At 31.1% G+C, this 19,666-nt stretch overlaps 1 protein-coding gene across 1 annotated transcript in view; it reads left to right on the top strand.

Annotated features, from left to right (window-relative positions):
• Window positions 1–19,666, top strand: part of LOC119831906 (sodium channel protein 60E-like) — a 111,088-nt gene that overhangs the window by 54,214 nt on the left and 37,208 nt on the right. The window contains exon 3 of the mRNA XM_038355475.1: window positions 16,865–17,073. Within this exon, the coding sequence (XP_038211403.1) occupies window positions 16,865–17,073 (209 nt within the window). The remainder of the gene's footprint in view (window positions 1–16,864; window positions 17,074–19,666) is intronic.

The following is a 19,666-nucleotide window of genomic DNA, read 5'->3' as shown; positions in this document are numbered from 1 at the left end:
CAGTTTGTGTCTTTGCACTAATTATATGTAGATTATATAATCAAGTTAATTAATCATATAATTTGTTAGTGCTTGTTTCATTATTTAAAAATTAACAATGTTATTTTAGATGTTTTCGCTTAGAAAAAATAAGCAGATAAGTCAGGAAGTTTCTCAATAAATAATAATGAACATGTTGTTATCTACGAGTCCAAATAAAATACAATTGAATTTTATAATTTCGCAAATAAATAGCGTTAATTATAAACAAAATCTCCAGATTAAGAATAAGAATAAGGAACATCCGCTGGAATAATTTCTAGCAAATTTTATGCTAGGCTCTCGAGGGAGGGTCTCGCCCACTCCATGTTTTCAATTCAGGATACATACAACACTCATACCTTATGCTAAAACTTTTGTAGAAATCTGATGGTGAGTAAGAACCGCGCTTACATATTAAATTACTGAAAATCGTAATATCTCTGGTACATTGTGAATTAAGTTTAATAATTTGACATGTGTTTTCTTACAAAGTATAAAAAGCTTATTTACTTAATGATGACACTATTTTGATTAACATCTTATTGTAAGATTCAGCCGCTTTTATTATTTTCCTAATTGATAGTTTGAACAGAGATATGTAGCGATAATTAAGTTGCAATCCAGGTTAGTCATCCAATAAGAAAAATGCATATTTTATTTTATGCGCAACTTGACTGCAAACACATAATTATTATGTTTTGAGATTTTGAGTATTGTATTTTTTTATGTTGACTTGTGTAATATATGTTTCGTCAATAGTCTTCTATAAAACCCTTGTTGTAATATGTTTTTGTGTAATTTATTATGACTTTTTTCATATCTTAATTTAGCAGTATCAACATTACTAAAGACCTACGACTTATGACTCACATACATATATAACAATATTTAAAACGTGATTTATTCATTTTCTAAACCGCAACCTCAACTTTATACTTAAAGCGAGGTCGAGAAATAGGCAAAGAATAATAAACTGATTGTAATGTAATTTAATGCCTAACATAGTAGTTAAATTCCGATGTCTCTTTAAAATTCAAACTCTCGTGCATTAAAACGTAGTTGCCTCTTACGTAATATTTTACTAGTTTCCGCGGCGTTGAATTTTAAACATTTTCTCTTAAGCTCGGTGTATCATGTCACACCAGTGGCGATAGTGCATTTCACGTTAAAAACACGAAATGCGATACGAAATTTCGATGGAAACTGGGCCATAGTGACAGACAGATACATGCAGGTTGAACCGGTAAGAAGTATAAATGACTTGAGGACATTATGTAAACAATTAGTCAGAATCATGGAAATCAACTTTTGGTATATTTATATGGATAAATTCGAAGCTATTTAAGTTGGAGAATGGAGCAAATAACTAATACAGAGCCTATTAGCCCATTTGCCTTAGAAATACGTTAGTGTTTGTGGTCAATAATAAGTCGTAACACGTCACTAATAAATTAAATTTTATTACACAGTAACGTAAAAATAAACAATCATCAAGATCACCAAACCCACAAAAAGATACCTATCAGATTTTAAGATTATTCGTTGATGTGGGATAAATAGTGAAGAGTCGAATTATATAATAAATGTAATGACAAGAGATGTTTCGCCTTTTATCTATGGGTCGACCTAAACTAGTCACTGGACGGTCATGCTTTCACTCGGAGCTGACATAATAATGTTATCTTATTCTATTGTTTTAAGCGCTGCGCTCAATTGAATCATTTACTGAAAATAAAATCAATCAATAAGGATATTTCAATATAAACTTTCAGTATATATTGTGGTTTAAAAATCCGACCAATTTGCAATAAAATGAATTTTCCTTGAAATGAAGGTGAAAATCAAATTACCAAAAGGATATATTAGTCGCCCTACGAAAACGAAACGAAGCCTGTTCATTCCAACAATGATACATTGCAAATAAATGAAGAAGAAATAATTCTTCTCTTCTGATAATTTAACGGTGCTAATATATCGATTAAAAGTAGTGTATACCAACATGCACTGGTTTTTAACAATTGGCCTTTTCAGGGTAAACATAGCTATGTATTGATACAGTCACAGATAATAATAAAGTATAGTAATATAGTGATTCGTATGTTATTCTTATATTTACTTTAGTGAGTATATATATAAAAAATGAATAAGCTAAATCGTTATTGATGTTTATTTTGTAAAATATTATAATTCTATTATACATTATTTCTTTTTTGCATTTCTGTATATAAATATTAGCAGTTGTGTCGTCTCGTATTCGAAATCGATAAGAAAAGGATTATGATAAAAAAAAATAATGAGAAAAAGGATAAAGGATTATGTATTAGTTTAAATAAGTGAAATTATTATAGCGTTGTGGTTTTATACTATGCTTTCTGTTTTTCCACTAAACTTTACTATCGACGTCGATAATGCTATTTCAGACTAATGATATGCCTGTAATTGTCAATAACAGCTGCGGTTGTTTGGGCGGAGTTTTCTTCAAACATGAACTATTTGTAGCATTTTCACTATATTGCTTATATACTCGATGATTGGGAGTTTTCCTTTAAGATTAGATTAAACATTAATTTATATATAATATGTCCCATATAAATAATGAATTTTATCCACAAAACTTCAGGTTTTACAATAGGACCAAGTGACAATAATTTCCTATAAAACACAAAGAAAATCACATCATTCCGTTGAAACCCCTGAAGTTAATGAATATCAATACAAAAAAAAATACAGTGAATTTGCGAACCAGGGTCGTTATTGGGAACGTCGGTTAAATATAATAAACGACTGTATTTTATTCAAGAATGCAATTCGTAGAGATCTCGGAGAATTAAATTTTTATCCGTAAAATAATATGACTACAGATTAATATTAAAAATATTTTGGACACTTTCCATAGATAATAAATATTAAGTCGGTTGAATCACGTCGGAAAGCTGAGTTAAAGCCTAGAGTTTTAGATTATACACACTCAGACACTCTCGAGTCTACTTTGTACTGGTAATACTTTTGATGATGAAATAATTTACTATTAAGAATACATAATACTGGTATAACACCACACGCAAGATGAAACCAATAAACGATAGCAACTGGTTATGTATATTCACGTTATATATCCCTCTAAAAAATTCGTGGAATATTTCTCTTCGGCGAAGAGCGAAATACAGAGACAAAGCAATGCTTTCGAGAGAGTAATTATTTGTTGGGGCACCTGCACTCCAATGTTTGGCGATTTTTCAGTACTTTTAATTGCTAACCTTCACTTGGCTATTGACACCGTGATCGTTCTAGTATAACATTCTAGCTGGTATTGGTTTTAACGTATATCTGTATATAACGTGTATATGTATGGGTCAGTTTTTATTTCTATAAATGAAATTACATGCATGTATGCATGTATACCGACAGAACCAGCCGAGACCATTGATTCGTTGATGGTATAAATGTGTGCTTGCGTCATTTTAGCTCATTTTTAGCTCTTCTAAGCCCGTTAATTAATGGAATGGAACAATTTTAGATTTAATTATCTTAATATTGGCATAAAATAAATGAAATTGTAGATACTATATACCGTAACATCAGCTTCAACACGCGTGTATTTATTCGATTGTTGAAATGTCGTATTTTGTTTTGCAGTTTTCCTTTTAATTCTACCCTCAATGATTTTATATCCAACAACATAAACCATTCTCACAATTTTTGTTAGCCGAGAAATTGTTTCGGTCCAGTCAGTGAAACAGGAATAAATAATATAGTAGCGTGAAAGCGATTTGATTTGGGTTTCTTTGTTCCGAGGCCAAACATTTATTACCAGTATTTCTCTTGAACTGGGATATACAATATCTCTTACATTCACATCTGAAATCTTTAAGTTTAGCAGTAAAATTCTATTTATAGACATTTACAAAACATAATTAATTTGTATAGAGTTTATGTAAGTAATTATAGCGTTAATAAACATTTTTATGACTACCCTTATTGATCTTCACATTAACACGACCTTCATAAGGATGATCTTATTTTGATAAAACACTTTATACCATCCTTTTTTTTTTTCTCTAACATTGAGTTTTGATTATCACCCATATCGTAACATCACCCGTTTACCACACCAATCCATCCAAAGCCTTTCATCAACGTATATAATACGTATACGTACGTATACGTACGTATGTCTTCAAAAGTAGTACTGCCTTGCAGTCTATCTGTCTGCGATAAAGCTACAAAGACACAGCATCAGATTAGATTTGCGAATTGCGCTACACTTTACATGAGAAATATTGATATGTAAATTGGATCATAGCCATTCACCCCAGGTCGAGACGGGATTCTTAGCTTTTATTTCGAGATGCTTACGTACGTAAATGGTTTTATGAATTTACATATTCAGCAAACAATCTTGTTCAATAAAATTGTATTCGTTATAAATCGTGTGAATTTATTTGATATAAATTCGTTTATATGCTATGTATAGTATAGACACGAACAAAAATCTCAGTTTTCTTTATGTGATTCAAGGGTCAAGGATAAGATAGAAGAAGAGATAGAAGATAGAAGTAAAGATAAGTGAGATGCATTTAAAATTAATGTTTTGTTCTTGGTATAATTTTTGTAGGATAAGTAAATTATTTTGTTTGTGTGCGTGAAATCCTGAATACATAATCCCTTTGAGAGAAACAGGATATGGAGATAACAATCAGGCGAACCTTAATTTAATCAAACCACATTCCGCGCTGTTAAAATAATATTTTAACCTATTTAAACGTACGAAAATAAATTAGGAAAAAGGTTCAACAACATCTTCAAGTGGATTCCTTGTTTCAATAAAATTTATGGCAAAAATAAATTTTATAGGCAGTTACATTTTTATCCTCTTGGGTGGACTAAAACATCTGTCATATTTGTCATTGGGGGATAGAATGAAGTTATCAAATAAGATTTTTATTACGAGCATGCAAATTCTATTATACGATCGTTTACGCGGTGCAGAAGTTTGTAGTAGACTTGTAGTACTACTTTTGAGCTGCTCGTGAAGTATAAGCCAGATAAAATGTAACACGTATCAAATTTAAAGTACTATCTATGTATACCAAATTGCAGATAAATGAAAAAGTAATTAAAGAAACGTCAATCCTATACTAATAATACTCAATTAATCATCATTACCCATATACATATAGCGGCGGAAAATTTATAAACAACCGTGTATTTACTATTATTTCAACTGTAGATAACACAGAATTGCTTGAATAAGACTCGTTTACATATGTACATAAAAAAGCGGTCGTTTCTTTGTTCGCCTAATCAACCGACGGTCAATAAAAACAGAGGCCTACGTCTGCAGAGATCTATTCATAATGAAGGCGTGTGTAAGGGCTTGCTCTGCGGTGTATATAATTTTCACGTGGGATAGCTAGGCGTGCCGAGTCGGCACTGCGGCAGCTGTGACGTCATTGGGTCAGTCTACGACGTAAAACTATTTAAACTTGGTGCTTTCTTTACCGGCGGGCTGGCTAATTGTAAATCTTTAATAAGATTGTGAAAATGTTATGTTTTGTAAGTTGTGGATGTACAGTAACTACTTGAAATTAATAATAAATTGAATTATATATATTTTTCAATTGAATGAAGTGTAATTAATCAATCAAATCCAATTTTCTAGAATTTGTTATTTTTTTTGTTTTCATTAACTATTGTAAACTTTTAAATATAAAATATAGAAAGTAAATCATTAAACACTTTAGAAGATACGAAACATTAAAAGACCGTACGACGGAACAAATTAAATCCTTTTGGAAAATAAACTGAATAAAATATTAATTTCATAACTCACAATCAATCAATCAATCTACGTATTTAAATATATGAATTAAAGAAATATAAAACGATCATCTATTTCATTAAAAGCACTGACATATGATTTCATTACATTAACGTTAGCAAATATTTTCTAGAATCTACGCATGAGTACGTAACCTTGTACCATTGAAATGAAAATATTATGTCATGCTTGTACCAATTATTTATACAGTTTTCCTGTTCTGCTTGTGTTTGTGCAACAAAACAATTTGTCAACGTCTGTCGGAAGCGCCAATGCCATGCTTATGACTTATCCAGTAGAAGACTTTGTATTAAACATGATATTACGAACACAGTTATGAAATGAATTCACGTATTTACACTGTTTCAAGGTTTATAATTGTAGATAGATTTTTCTTTATGTTTACTTATGATATTATAACTAAGAATCATTTGTTTTTGTATATATTTGTAATCTTTACACGCAAAAACTAAGTAGCCGATTTTGAAAATTATGTCTTTATTAAAAAGCTACATCTTCCCTCAGTTACATAGACTTTTTTTTGTTTTATTTTTTTTTTATGACAGAGTAAGCAAAGCTCCCTAATGACCGCGAAACTGAACGTCACTCGAAATTTCAACTTCGAGGATTCCGATTTTCGGCTATTGCTATGCTTTATTAAGCAAAAGAAAGTTTAAAATGTTCATTAGCTTGAACCTAATAAATATTTAACATATATAATCTTAACTTAACATCATTTATAACAAAAAACAACTTCTCCAAAGCTATATTTAGTCCAATATTATTTGAAGACCTCGAAGAATTTTTTTGTCTTAAATAACTGATATTTATAGCTTTATTATTATATCAAGAAACAGAAAATGTACTAATAGCGATTTGATAAATTTGTGAAAACAATAAGTTAGAGCCGAATATAACAGCAAGACTAAATACAATATTGAGATGGTAGGTAAAATTTAATTAAACTTTAGTCAGACGGGTAACATCCTGAGGCTTTTAAATATTCTTACAAACTAAGTACTATAATTCTGTTTGGTTAGCTATTAGAAGTCAAAATAGAACAAATTTAAAATTTTCTTATTGTTTTAATAATATATTGAATGCATTTGATACACGGAATAATTTCAGACTTACAAATATTTATTTATAGTACAGAATGAAATAAATAATTTAATAACCGGCGTTGATTAATTAACCCAACTAAATGCCAACATAGAAGCCATAAGCTAATTAATTCCTTTAAACTTTATTTATTATCCAATGAGATTATATGAAACTCACCTTTAGTTTTTTACTGTACAATTGTTTGGCTCTTTGCATAAAACCTTGTAGACAGAAGAGCACTTGATGTTGAGCTGAATGCCCACTATATTTTGCGACATCGAGTCGAGTTTCTCATTTCCTCCTTCAGTTTAAACTTTGTTTTTGCAATTTTTATTGAATATTTTATACATTGTAGACTATCAGTATTAAAATTGGGGCTATTATTGAAGAATATGTGTACAAAATACGTAACAAGAAGTGTGTACAATTGCACTCTCTTGCAATTAGACATATAATGAATTATTAAACTGGAACATTTAGTAAAAGTTACATATAGATCGGTTTTTGACAGCATAAAGCAATGGTGGAATTTGAATTATCAGCATCAACGCAGGAAATTATGTTGGCGAGTTGGGACCCAAGGGACGCGAGTCAAATTCACACTTGGCTGGTTATTCCTATGGTAATAAATATCTTTTAGACATAATACTCGTAGATTAAACAATTCGTTATAAATGTAGATATACTTTTATATCATCACCGTTCCTGTTTATGATATGTTGCAAATATTTATATTACGTGTCTACATTTGTAAGTCTTCGGACTGGATAGTTTATTGTTCAATGGCTCGTTGGATTATTTAGGGATGGTTCTAATACTCCCTCGCAAATCCCGCGGGAAAAAAAGCTTACAATCATATGTACGATATTATTACATCGTTGTGATATAGAGATAGAATATACCTATAGTATTTATATAGAACGTAAAAATTGATTAATGTAGATTACATTAAATATAATTTATAATGTATATTTATGATACAATTTTGTAGAGAATATACTTTCCGTGGTGAATAAGCTATTGAAATTAAATCTGTAGGTATACATATTGTTACTTCATCTATATAATTTTGATGTGGCTTTTTTTATGTCACAGCGGGCAACTGATCTGGTGGTTCGCCTGATGGTAAGCGAGCGTAGTGCCTCTGCGTATGCGTTACCCGCTTTTAAAGGATTAAGGGAAAGGGAGGATTGACGGCTGTAAATAAGTTAAAATATTAACCTTTTTCTGTGATGCTATTTTTATACATAAGTCTTAATTGACTTAGTAAATCAACCTTCTAGTTATACGAAACCTATTCATGTGGCACTAGTGAATAAAGAAACTTTTAGGAAAATTGAAAAATTGTCAATACAAAATCAAAATTGTCTTGAACCAAATAGCTTAAACAAAAAAAAAGAATAAAAGGTTTATTAATACAACAATGAATAAATAAAAAACAATAAACGAAATAAAGTTTAATTTAAAACTAAAAAGAATACTACACTGCAGACATTGAGTTAGATGATTTATGTACACCCAATATATATTAATTGTAGTGTTGCAAGTCTGTATTTTTAACTACGGAAAATATTACGTAGGACTTAGTTTGAATAAAAATATTTTCAATGTTGAGCGGTTTTGTCCAGGTCGGTTTTGTTCGCTGGCAAAATTTGAACTTGTACAAAAGTTATTTTAAAGTGGTAAGGTTTAGTAGTTATATAACGATTTATTCAAACGACACTCTTTAATTATGATGATGAACCTCCAAAACAGGAGCTTACCGTATTTAAATTCATTTGTGGGTTCGTTTTTGTTGCTTTATTGTAAATTATATTGAAATTGACTAATTTTGTGACTAGTAGGCCCTTTTTAAAGGTATGTCGGGGACGTGTTTGAAGCACGTTAGTAAAAAACGAATTCATTTGTTCACGTTTTCGATAAGATCTTTCCCTTAGGCACTTCCGTTGGTATCGATCTTCCCTAACAACCTGAATTAAGGTGAACAGGCTTATGCCGAGATTTAACAGCTCGTCTTAAATAATGTTCGTGTTTTTTCTTGATTGAGCAAGTGATTTAAATTATTTTGAAGTTGAATTTATAGCTAACTAAATATATAAAACATTGGATTAATAATCCACGTAGTCAAAAGAAATTACAGACACTCCCGGGGTATTATCCGCATATTTTCATATCCCGTGGGATCGTATGCCCTCTCTCGGCTCTCAAACTATTTCCGCACTAAATTTCACCCAAATCGGTTGAATAGTTTTAACGTGTAGAGCAGGTAGACATACAGTTACTCTTGCGTTTATAATATTAGTAGGAATAATAAAAAACGTGAGTTACTAATAATGTTAAAAATTTCTATAGATAAATTATGTATTAAAACTGCTTATAAGCTTGTTTGAAACGTTTCATTACATCCCCGATAAAAAAAAAACATATAGGCTTACTCACACATCCATATAAATGTGTGAGAATGACTACGTAATAATTCTTAAATGGGTTCCTTAGATTGTAAGCCGAAAGGGCAACTCAGTGAAGCTGCTACGATCTTGATTGCTACGAACGCTACGTAATCTTGTTTTCCGGGTTCTACGAAACGATTGTTGAGCCACGCTTTGTAACAATATTATGGTAATTTTATTTGTATTATTGTATCAGAATATTCTTTTAAGCGTTTTGATTGATGTAAATTGAGAGAAGATTCATTGTTATTATTGGTAGGAATTTAGAAGCTTGATATTTCAATACGGACAGATTTCCAATGCTAATATCGTTTCGATATTAAACATTCTGCCTTCTATTTTACATCTGTTTAAAAAGTTATATGTGTATATCTCTTCTGTGTGTGGGACTGAACACCACCAAAACAGCTGGGTCGATTTTAATCAAATGTTTCGTGTGTTATATCAGGTGGATTCGAACACAGTTTACATTTACAATTCAAACATGATCGAAGCCAGGGACGAATTACTAGTTTTATTACAGCATAAATGTCTAAATTTCTTATTTCTTTGTCGCGTCTAAACATATATAGGTTTAGAAATTAAAGTCTATAAGCCTATATAGGTTTTTTTTTATATATCAACTAACAACGATTTTAGTTATATTTCAAAAAGTTCTAAACAAGCCCATTAATGCGTGCTCAGAGCTCATTTCTTTTGTTTATTACAAATTATTGCTCCAAACAACTATATCTAAATATACTGAGGCCTTGAGACAGTCTCCGATAAGAATACATGTGTATCAAACATTGACCGGTGTTTTTAATTAAAACACACTAACACATTGAAAGCCATTGAGGTGAAGACCTCTTGCTTGATTCCGACTTCTTTCAAATTGGAACGTCAAGGTGAGCTGGCATCTTGACCCAGATTCTTAATGTTCTGACTGACCTCCTATTTCATATGCTCATGATTATGACACTGATTAATAAACAAGACTTTACAGGTCTTTCGCAGCATTAGCTGGAATATAGATTATAAATCAATGCGAGCAAGCGTCAAGGAATATTTAAATATAGATATGAAAGTCATGTAAAATGACCATTTTAAATGAGGACGAATTAATAAAAAAGATGTGAACTTACAACATTGGGTAATTGATTAAAGATCCATAAAAGCTCTTACAGGAACCTTTATACTACGAAAATTAATTTATGTAAGAAATTTATAACAGCAATCGTAAAGAAGATAGACGACTGATGATGACTGAGCCAACTTAGATGAAATTTGGTACTTACATAGCTAAGACCTTAGAAAGAACGTAGGATTGTTTGTATCACGGAAATCCCAAAAATTTCGGGTTTTCCTCTGATTAGTATTATAAGTTAGTATTACATACGAAGTTAGTAAAAGCGTAAACCATAAAACAATCGTAATTAACTTTTTAGGTACCTACTAGAGTTCATTTAACTCGTGCTCTTTAGATTGTTAGTTTTCGTCGAACAAGTTACAATAAATTCGGGTTAAATAATAAAATCCTAAAATTTCCAATCAAACATTGAAGCGACCCTTATTATACGTTCAGCAGAATTAACAGAATTGGAAACCGAATTCATCATCAATATGGTCTCTGAAAAGGTGCTTTTAAGCATTCGTTTTACTTGTGAAGAACCATTATTAAAAATCGATTTCTCGGATTCTATGAAGTGGAAATAAAAGGGAACAAGAAATTTTAAGGACGGCTATTTGTTGAAAGGGCAGTTTAAAACGATCCTTACGAATTACTGCTGATTTTAAAAATTATTCATTTATTTTACACAGTACGCATAACTCGTTTGAAAACCGTTCATTTAAAATACAATCAAATCACAGCCCTTGTTTTTATGTTGGATTTTATAAAGTAAATATAAAAATACCCAGGTATTTCCATTGAAGAACCTCTATGAATATTTTATTTATATACACAATCACGTAGCGTTCTATCTTTGTTCAAACAAACAAGACTCAACGATTTACCTATTGTGCTTACAAAATGTTAGTAGGTCGTCGGTCCCTTCTATAATAAGCTCATATCAGTAACTTCACAAACGATATCTCTGTTCAGATATCGTGTTGAAATATGACGCTTCTGTCGATCACAAACTGATGAAATAGCATTGCTTCTTTTTCGAAAACCACGTTTTATATCTGTGATGCTTTTGTGTCCCGGAATAGAAGTGCAGCCGGTTTCAATGCCATTTTTAATGTTTCTCTAAATCCATTAGAATTGGGTTTTATTTAATGTTTTGTATACTCTTGCAATTCAACATTTTGATACAAAGGTAACCTTTTTATTTTCATTCGTTTGTATATTTTGCATAAAGAATAATGAAATAATTGACATATTAACAAATTCAATGAATAATTTAATTGAATGAATAAGAGCAATATGCAGTGCGTATTGCATTTAGCAACATTTAGATTACAAATAACAAAATAGTGCTTTATTTAATTAAATGCAAAGTCTTAAAACAAAACACAAAAGCTGCATGCAAATTCTGCACAGAGTTTCTAGAAACTTCGAATTCCCGCTACTAAGCTTGGAGAAACATATGTGCGGAATATATGATGATTACTAGTAACCGAGGAATGTGGGTAAAACTCACACGAGGTTAATCGAAAAGCGACAGAAGCAGACGCTGAATATATCAGCCCCTGGGTTATCTAGAGTCTCGTTTTATTTTTGTTAATATTTCACTTACAATATCGACATCTGACATACATTTTGTGCGATACATAGATACGTGTTTTGCTTTTTTGCTTTCTATGTTGAGTACGAGTTTTCGTTTAAATTTCCCCAAGTGAATTTGTTTACTTTTTGGTGAATATATATGACTGACAACTAACTTTTACAATGTAATGTACATCTTATTTGATTGCTTTTATTAATAGTTTCTGAAGTTAATATAAAAATCCGCTTGATATACATACAACATAAAATAATAACTGTATGTATTTTATTATTTCAAATAACAACAAAAATAAACATAGAGTAGAAGAATACTAAGGTATATACAGTCAACATAAACTCTAATAACATACCAACATTTCATCTGACATTCTATAAATACAGGATTTATAAATATTGATTAAAATATATGAACATGATTTACAATTAAAATGTCATTACAATAAATAATACCAGGAAGAGAGCTTGCATTGTAAAACATGAAATAATTATTAATTATTAAATAAAGGCGCAGTATCAATCAGAAATCAATTTAATATTAATTCAGAGCTACTCAAAATGTATATTTATATTTGCATCTTTAAATGCCCACATTACATAATACACAGCCGCTGGGCTCGGGGAAATTTAATAACCTAAATAATAACACCAGTCGAGTATTAAACTGCCGTAAACTGAAAGGTATTAAGCCAACCGTCCAAGTTTAATGTCGATGCCAAGTTCCTCCGAACTGAACCAGTGTTTTTGTTTATATAACTAGCAACATTGAATTAGAATATTTGACAATTTGAAATGGAAACCTTATCTCTTACGCTATAGATAACATAATAATCTATATCAGTTTCACTTTAGGCGCCTTTTGTCTGTTGATATCTTTGAAATATAGTCATAAATATAATTTATTTAGTGGACGTGTTTGTACTGTCATATTTCTCTATAACAAAGCAATATTTTGTTTTTAATTAATTAACGGCAAATGTAGGACAGCTAGAAACACGTTTGAAGTTTGAGAGAACTCGAAAATAAGTGCAATAGTTTCTCAGTTAAGTGTACCATGAAATGCATTGTGGGAAACACAAACCTGTGCGAAAGTTTGTAAGGATGTGTGTATGTTTGTTACTCTTTCACACAAAAACTACTGAACCGATTGCAATGAAATTTGGTACGTAGATAGCTAGACAACTGGAATAACACATAGGCACCTTTTCATCCCGATATTCTTACGGGATACGGACTTACGCGGGTGAAAACGCGGGGCACAGCTAGTATAATATAAACAAATTGCATTTTACACAATATATAAATGTATGCAAACAAAACATAAGATTTATATTTTAATTTAGCCAAGTAGCTTTTAATTGGTTATTATTTTGTATTTAAAATACATTTTTTTCTAAAAAGCCTTAAATTCAAGTAATCTTTATTGTAAGTAATAAATAATACGGATACAAATATGGAAACAATAAAATTAATCCTATACTAAATAATGAGATTAAACTTTGGCGTATGACGAATGTGGCTAGCCTGCGGTTATCACCTAATTTTGTATTACAATATCTGGGCTGTATTTATTTAACCACAATGCGGATGAATAAAATTGGCTCGCTATATTTCTACAGATAATAAATTTGTTATACTCTATGGTCATTGTTGAAAAATTGGCGCCTTTAGAGTTGTGATTTTAACATTAATTTTACTTGCATATGTTTTTTGCTATTATTTATTTACAATTGAATGATTTCATCCTATTTGGAATGCGACTCGTTTGTGGATAATGCAGTGTTAAATAAACTATTATTCTACGTTTTTAAATCATTATAAAGTTTTTAAAGCTTTCTGAATGGAATATGTTTTAAAATTAAAAAGTATAAATTCTTAACGTTACAACGTTGGACAACCGGCGAAAGGTAGGTATACTTTGCTACTTAGGTACGTCGCAAGCTTTTTATGTACCCATAATTTCAAGTTTAAGTGTAAACTGTAAAAAGTATCCTTCTATAAACTTAATATACAACAAACAACAAAAAAAACTAAAGTACTTGCGTATCAAGTGCAATTGCAATCAAAAACGAGTCACTTACTTTTTGCGGATACAAAATTAAAAACAAAAGCAGTAAAGATAAATAACTAGTAGGTAAAAATATGATTGTGGAATCCCAAAAATGTAATTACACAAGCCCAATTGTTTCATACTCATTCACACTAGACCGTTGTAATTTACGGTAACCATTAATAGATAATCTTGAATAAACCTTCAAATGCATTCTTGCGAATTGTACCATGAGTTGTAAATAAATTATAAACCTCTAGCCATAACCATCGCTGGGAGGAGTGAGGGTTATAAAGGGTTAACCCCCCTGCCCCCTCTCGAAACAATTTACAACTCCCCAAATCTAAAATCTGACTACGCCTTGCGTATGCTTTATTAAATTCACTCATGACAAGCTCCATCTTCACATTCGGAACACTAAATGCATTACCGAAGTTCCTAACCTACTGTACAATAATGATACACAGAACTTTATTAACAGACTCACGGTACTCGCCCGCGGTATATGTATAGCCTACATCCTTCGACAATATACGGGCTATCAAACACTGAAAATAATTTTTCAAATCGGAAAAGCAGTCCCTGAGATAAGCGCGTTCAAACAAACAAACAAACAAATAAACTCTTTAGCTTTATAATATTAGGTATAGATTATTGATATCATTATTCATATAGTGAACAAAAAATTCGTTTATAATTTATAATTCAATGTTATACATTTTATATATAATTTTTAAAGTGCCTTCAGAATGAATAAAACAACTAAATAAGCAATAAAACGAGAATTAAAGAACATGTTTGACTCCCGTATTTCGTCCACAACTAACAAACTATGTTTAGGAACCTAACTGTTCACAACCGTCCAAGTTTATTAGAATAATAATTTCATGGCCAATGTAAACTACCTGTGGACGAAGTGCGGGCAAATTCTAATTTATGACTTAATTCTGCTAACTAAGATTTATTGTTGTGTAAATTATTTAATCTATTATGTACGTTTTTGTTTGTTTTGAATACGTGTATCTGAATAATTAAAGGATTTGACAATACCTTTATAATAAGTAAACTAATAGCGAAATATTTATTAGTGTGATAATGAAATTTATTACTAATTCTATTACAGTTGTTATCCCTTTTGTATATGTTTTATTCCGCGTGATCAAAACTATATTTCTAGACATCCTCATTATTTTAAGCTAGTTATCCGACCGCGACGTCGCCCGCGTAATCAAACGAAAATATAGGCAGTCCCAAGGATTGCTCTGCTTTGTTCCCGTTCCTGTGTGACTTCCGGGATAAAAACTATCCAATGTCATTATTCGCGTCTCAAGCTATATCTGTACTAACTTTCATCCAAATGGGTATTATATCAGTAGTTTCGTTGTGAAGAAGTGACAGACAGAGTTACGTTCGCATATACAGTATCAAGTTAACATATTTTTTGTAATTTGATTAAAAGCATAAAAAAACTAAAAGCTGATTTTAATCTAGACTCCTGGAGCATTACTATCGACATTGATTCGATATTTTGTTTTCAATCTGATTACGATTTTGATCCATCCTCGTATTTGGATTTTTACTTTGCAACCTATCCTAGTCTTATATCCAAATCGAATGGCATTATCGAAATAGACCGAAAATTTCGATCGAGATTAATTTAATTTTGAACCACAGCACGATCGTGTCTAAGTTTTCAATGGTACCAACTACCAATTTAGTGTTCGATCGAATTCAACTCGATTCAATTAGATCTCGATACTGGCAACAGTAAGCCCCCAGATGTGCCTATTGCCACTAAAATGTGATTTAGAATCGAATAGAATTATAATGTAGATTGAGAACAAGTCTAGTACTCAATAATCATGTGACGACATTCAACGAATTTACAAACTTGTTTTGCAGTAAAATACTCATTATAATGTAATGAGACGTTTCAAATTCTTTGATAAAATACGAAACCGAAAACAAGGGAAATATTTGCAATTTGAATAGATAAGAGGATTTGCGTAAGTCAAATTGAAAATTTATAGGAGTAAAATAAACGGTTTTGGACGAGATCTATTCGGTGCAATCATAAAGCTCAGCCATGAATAGCCAAGAATTAACGAGCACGGATTTATTGTGCTAATAAAACTTGAAACAAAACAAACGAGGTACCCGTAAATAAGGAAGCCTCACTACAATATTGGACAATTAATTATATTGATCACTGTTCTTTATCTGGATTTTAACATGTAGGTATTGATTTGATAAAGTTCGTTGGTTACGTGAATTATTTACTTGTTTCTTTAGTATTTTTAATGAAATGTATTTGTTATTAAACATTCGACATTTTATCTCAAACAGGTTGTGTAATGTACATGGGAAGTATTTTTCACTTTAATATCTTTCCAGTCCATATAAGTAAATTAAATACATACGCGATTTACAAGATCATCATGTGCTTGATAATGTTAAGAATGCTGACATTTTCTTTTAATACATTTCTATGTTAAAAACTAAGCTATTATAAACTACTCAGAAAATAATAAAGTCAAATAAATAAATTGTCTCTTCATGACTAGTTACACCTCCAGCTTTATTTCTTTTAAAATATTTTCTGTGGTATACATATTATAATAAAACCCTCTTTTAATTCAGCCTATATATAATCGTATATCAAATTTCTTTTCATTCTATTATAATCCCTAATTAAAATTCCTTTTTTCCAGACCTTCTGCGTTGTGTCGAAGCGGTTTCGGAAGAACTACATCCACCGGTTCACGGCTACCAGGTCCCTGTTCTGGTGGTCACCGTGGTCGCCGGTCCGCCGCGCTTGTGTCTACCTCTCCACCAACCAGTACTTCGATTATTTCGTCATGGCTACTATCCTGCTCAATTGTGTCTTCCTTGCCATGTCGGAGACTATCGAAGAGGCTGAGTGAGTTATAGATTATATATGCTAATTGATATCATAATTTCGTATTACAGATACGTTGGTTTATTTTAATATTTCGTGATTTTGAAGCAGGTGAGTGCACAGTGCACAGATTTATAAATTAACTAATTTCGGATGCTAGACAACTAGTTAGACAAGGAAAGACATTAACAACGTAAATATCGACAATCGTTTACTTTAACATATTTCTACTTATGCCAATTAAAATCTTGAACTTAATTACTAGTATAACCACAGTATAGAGACAACTTATAGTACAACGCCTTTCATCTCGTAGTTATGGTCGAAAAATGTCGCGATTGTTACAACTCAATAATAATAATGATAAAAACGACATTAAAACATGCCCGCAGCATCCCCTAAATAGCGTCCCGATCTAGACATAGACCAAGATATAGATTATTATTTAATCACATGCAAGAACACATACACACACACACATATAACTAACAAAAAAGGCAAAACACTGAATATTACAAAGAAGGAAATAAGAAAAACCTAAACACAAGCAGGGCAGTTTAAGGAGAACAGAAAAAAAACTACACTAGATTGCAGTTGTGTGTTATGGCTGTGAAGTGGTCGAGCATCAGTTTTATATTACATGAGTCAGTTGACCCATGACGCTGTTGATTGTGCCTGAAAACCCCATCTACTAAGAACATAGACACGATTGACCTACGTCTTTGTTAAACTTACTTTTACAAGCTGTGCCCCGCGGTTTCACCCGCGTTAGTCCGTATCCCGTTGGAGTATCTGAATACAAAGTTGCCTATATGTTATTCCAGTTGTCCAACTGTCTACGTACCAAATTTCAATGCAATCGGTTCAGTAGTCTTTGCGTAAAAGAGCAACAAACACACACACATCCTTACAAACTTTCGCATTTATAATATTAGTAGGATTAGTCTGTTTGAAATGTTATTATATGTGCCTTGTCGTAATGTTACTTATGCCTTTCTTTCCAACATAATATGTGAATATTGCGTTGTTTATGTTGCGCTGAGCTTCTCAGCTTTGTTTCAAACAGTTGAACAAATCTAAATTCTTTAAATATTTGATGAGTTGCTATTGAAGCAAGTTGAATCTCTTCTTAATTAGAACTTAGTTACACAAACAAAATCCCAGAGGAGTCTGGGGTCTGAGATCTTTAAGAGGTTTAATTTACTCATGCAACTGAGGTAATCTAAGTATTTCTTGTTACAACTAAAAGTTTGGTTAACACTTTTATTGTACTGTTTAACAAGAGGTCAGAGGTAAATAAGGTAAATGTTAACAAATATTTTATAATTACATTAGGAGATTGGAAATGGAAATGCAATTTCTAATATGTATACCTACCAAAAATACGACGTTTTTATACTTTATCTAATTTAGACTAATCAAATATTTGATAGCGGAATAGACAATAATTTCCGAACGAAACTTACGAAAGTAACATAGAAAGTTGAACGTCAAACACACGTAAAAGTTAAGTACTAAATCAATGGCTAACTACCCAAGTTTCTGTGGAGTTTAACAAACGTTTAGTCTGTTGTAACAGTAGATAGGCAATTAGCGGCCTAGCGTGATGATGAAGCGCGGAAACGTGATCAGTATTATGTGATCAGCTATGATGACATTGAGAAATGAGGGAAAACTGTCCTTACCTAAATGTAAGAGCCCTGTTGCTAGGCTACGTACATCTAAATTGTTGATACCAAGGATAGATAAACAGGGAAAACTTATAAAGTTTTGGTACTTTATTAGTTTTTATCATTCGAACAATAAGTAAATAATATTTTCTTTCTATTCGTAGAATGTTTAGTCATGCACACAACAACATAATATCGTATTTGCAACGCTTACATCGATCTATACTTATGTGAATTTTTTTTTGTCACTAACGAAAGCATTTCTGGAATGAATATCTTCATTTTATTGCAAAGTTATATATAATATATAGCACTGCCACATTGACAAAATTCTTTAAAAAAACTAACTACCGAGTTTCTTGCCTATTCCTCTGGGAAGAAGTTACCTTCGGAATCAGTGATAGTTTCCTACTACTGATTCCGAAGGTTTTTCCGTTTACTATACGTTGGAGTTTGAGTTAAGAATTTCTCTTGACCACGCGGATGTGCTACGGGAAGAAAACTGTCAATAAATGTACATAATAGTATTATAGAATATAAAAATTGATGCCTAATTTGTGTAATTTTTAAATTGGGGGAACGTAATATCTTATGGATATGTTTAAATTAAAAGTCTTAATTTCTGATTATCTTGAACTCGCCCAATGTATTTGAGCTGTCTTATTGTCTAGCATATTTAAATTGGCTTATGGTGTATGTTGTACTGATTATAATCAGGCCGACAAATGAAAATTTTTTGAACATTGTTTTTATTTGAGTGAAAAATATTATCAATTTATAGTATTTTAAACACAAAAATACGTACATATTCTTCCCATCACATCAGGTTTTTTTACAAAAAGAAAAAAACGTTTTAATTATAATTTTTAGAAAAAATCAATATTTTTATTATAAATATAATTATTTAAACATTTAAAAAGATATCGTCAAGTTTAAACATTACT

Source organism: Zerene cesonia, chromosome 14 (genome assembly GCF_012273895.1).
Source record: "Zerene cesonia ecotype Mississippi chromosome 14, Zerene_cesonia_1.1, whole genome shotgun sequence".
Taxonomy (NCBI): Eukaryota; Metazoa; Arthropoda; class Insecta; order Lepidoptera; family Pieridae; genus Zerene; species Zerene cesonia.
The sequence above is the reverse complement of the archived record's forward strand: the minus strand, read 5'-3'. Positions and strand labels throughout refer to the sequence as shown.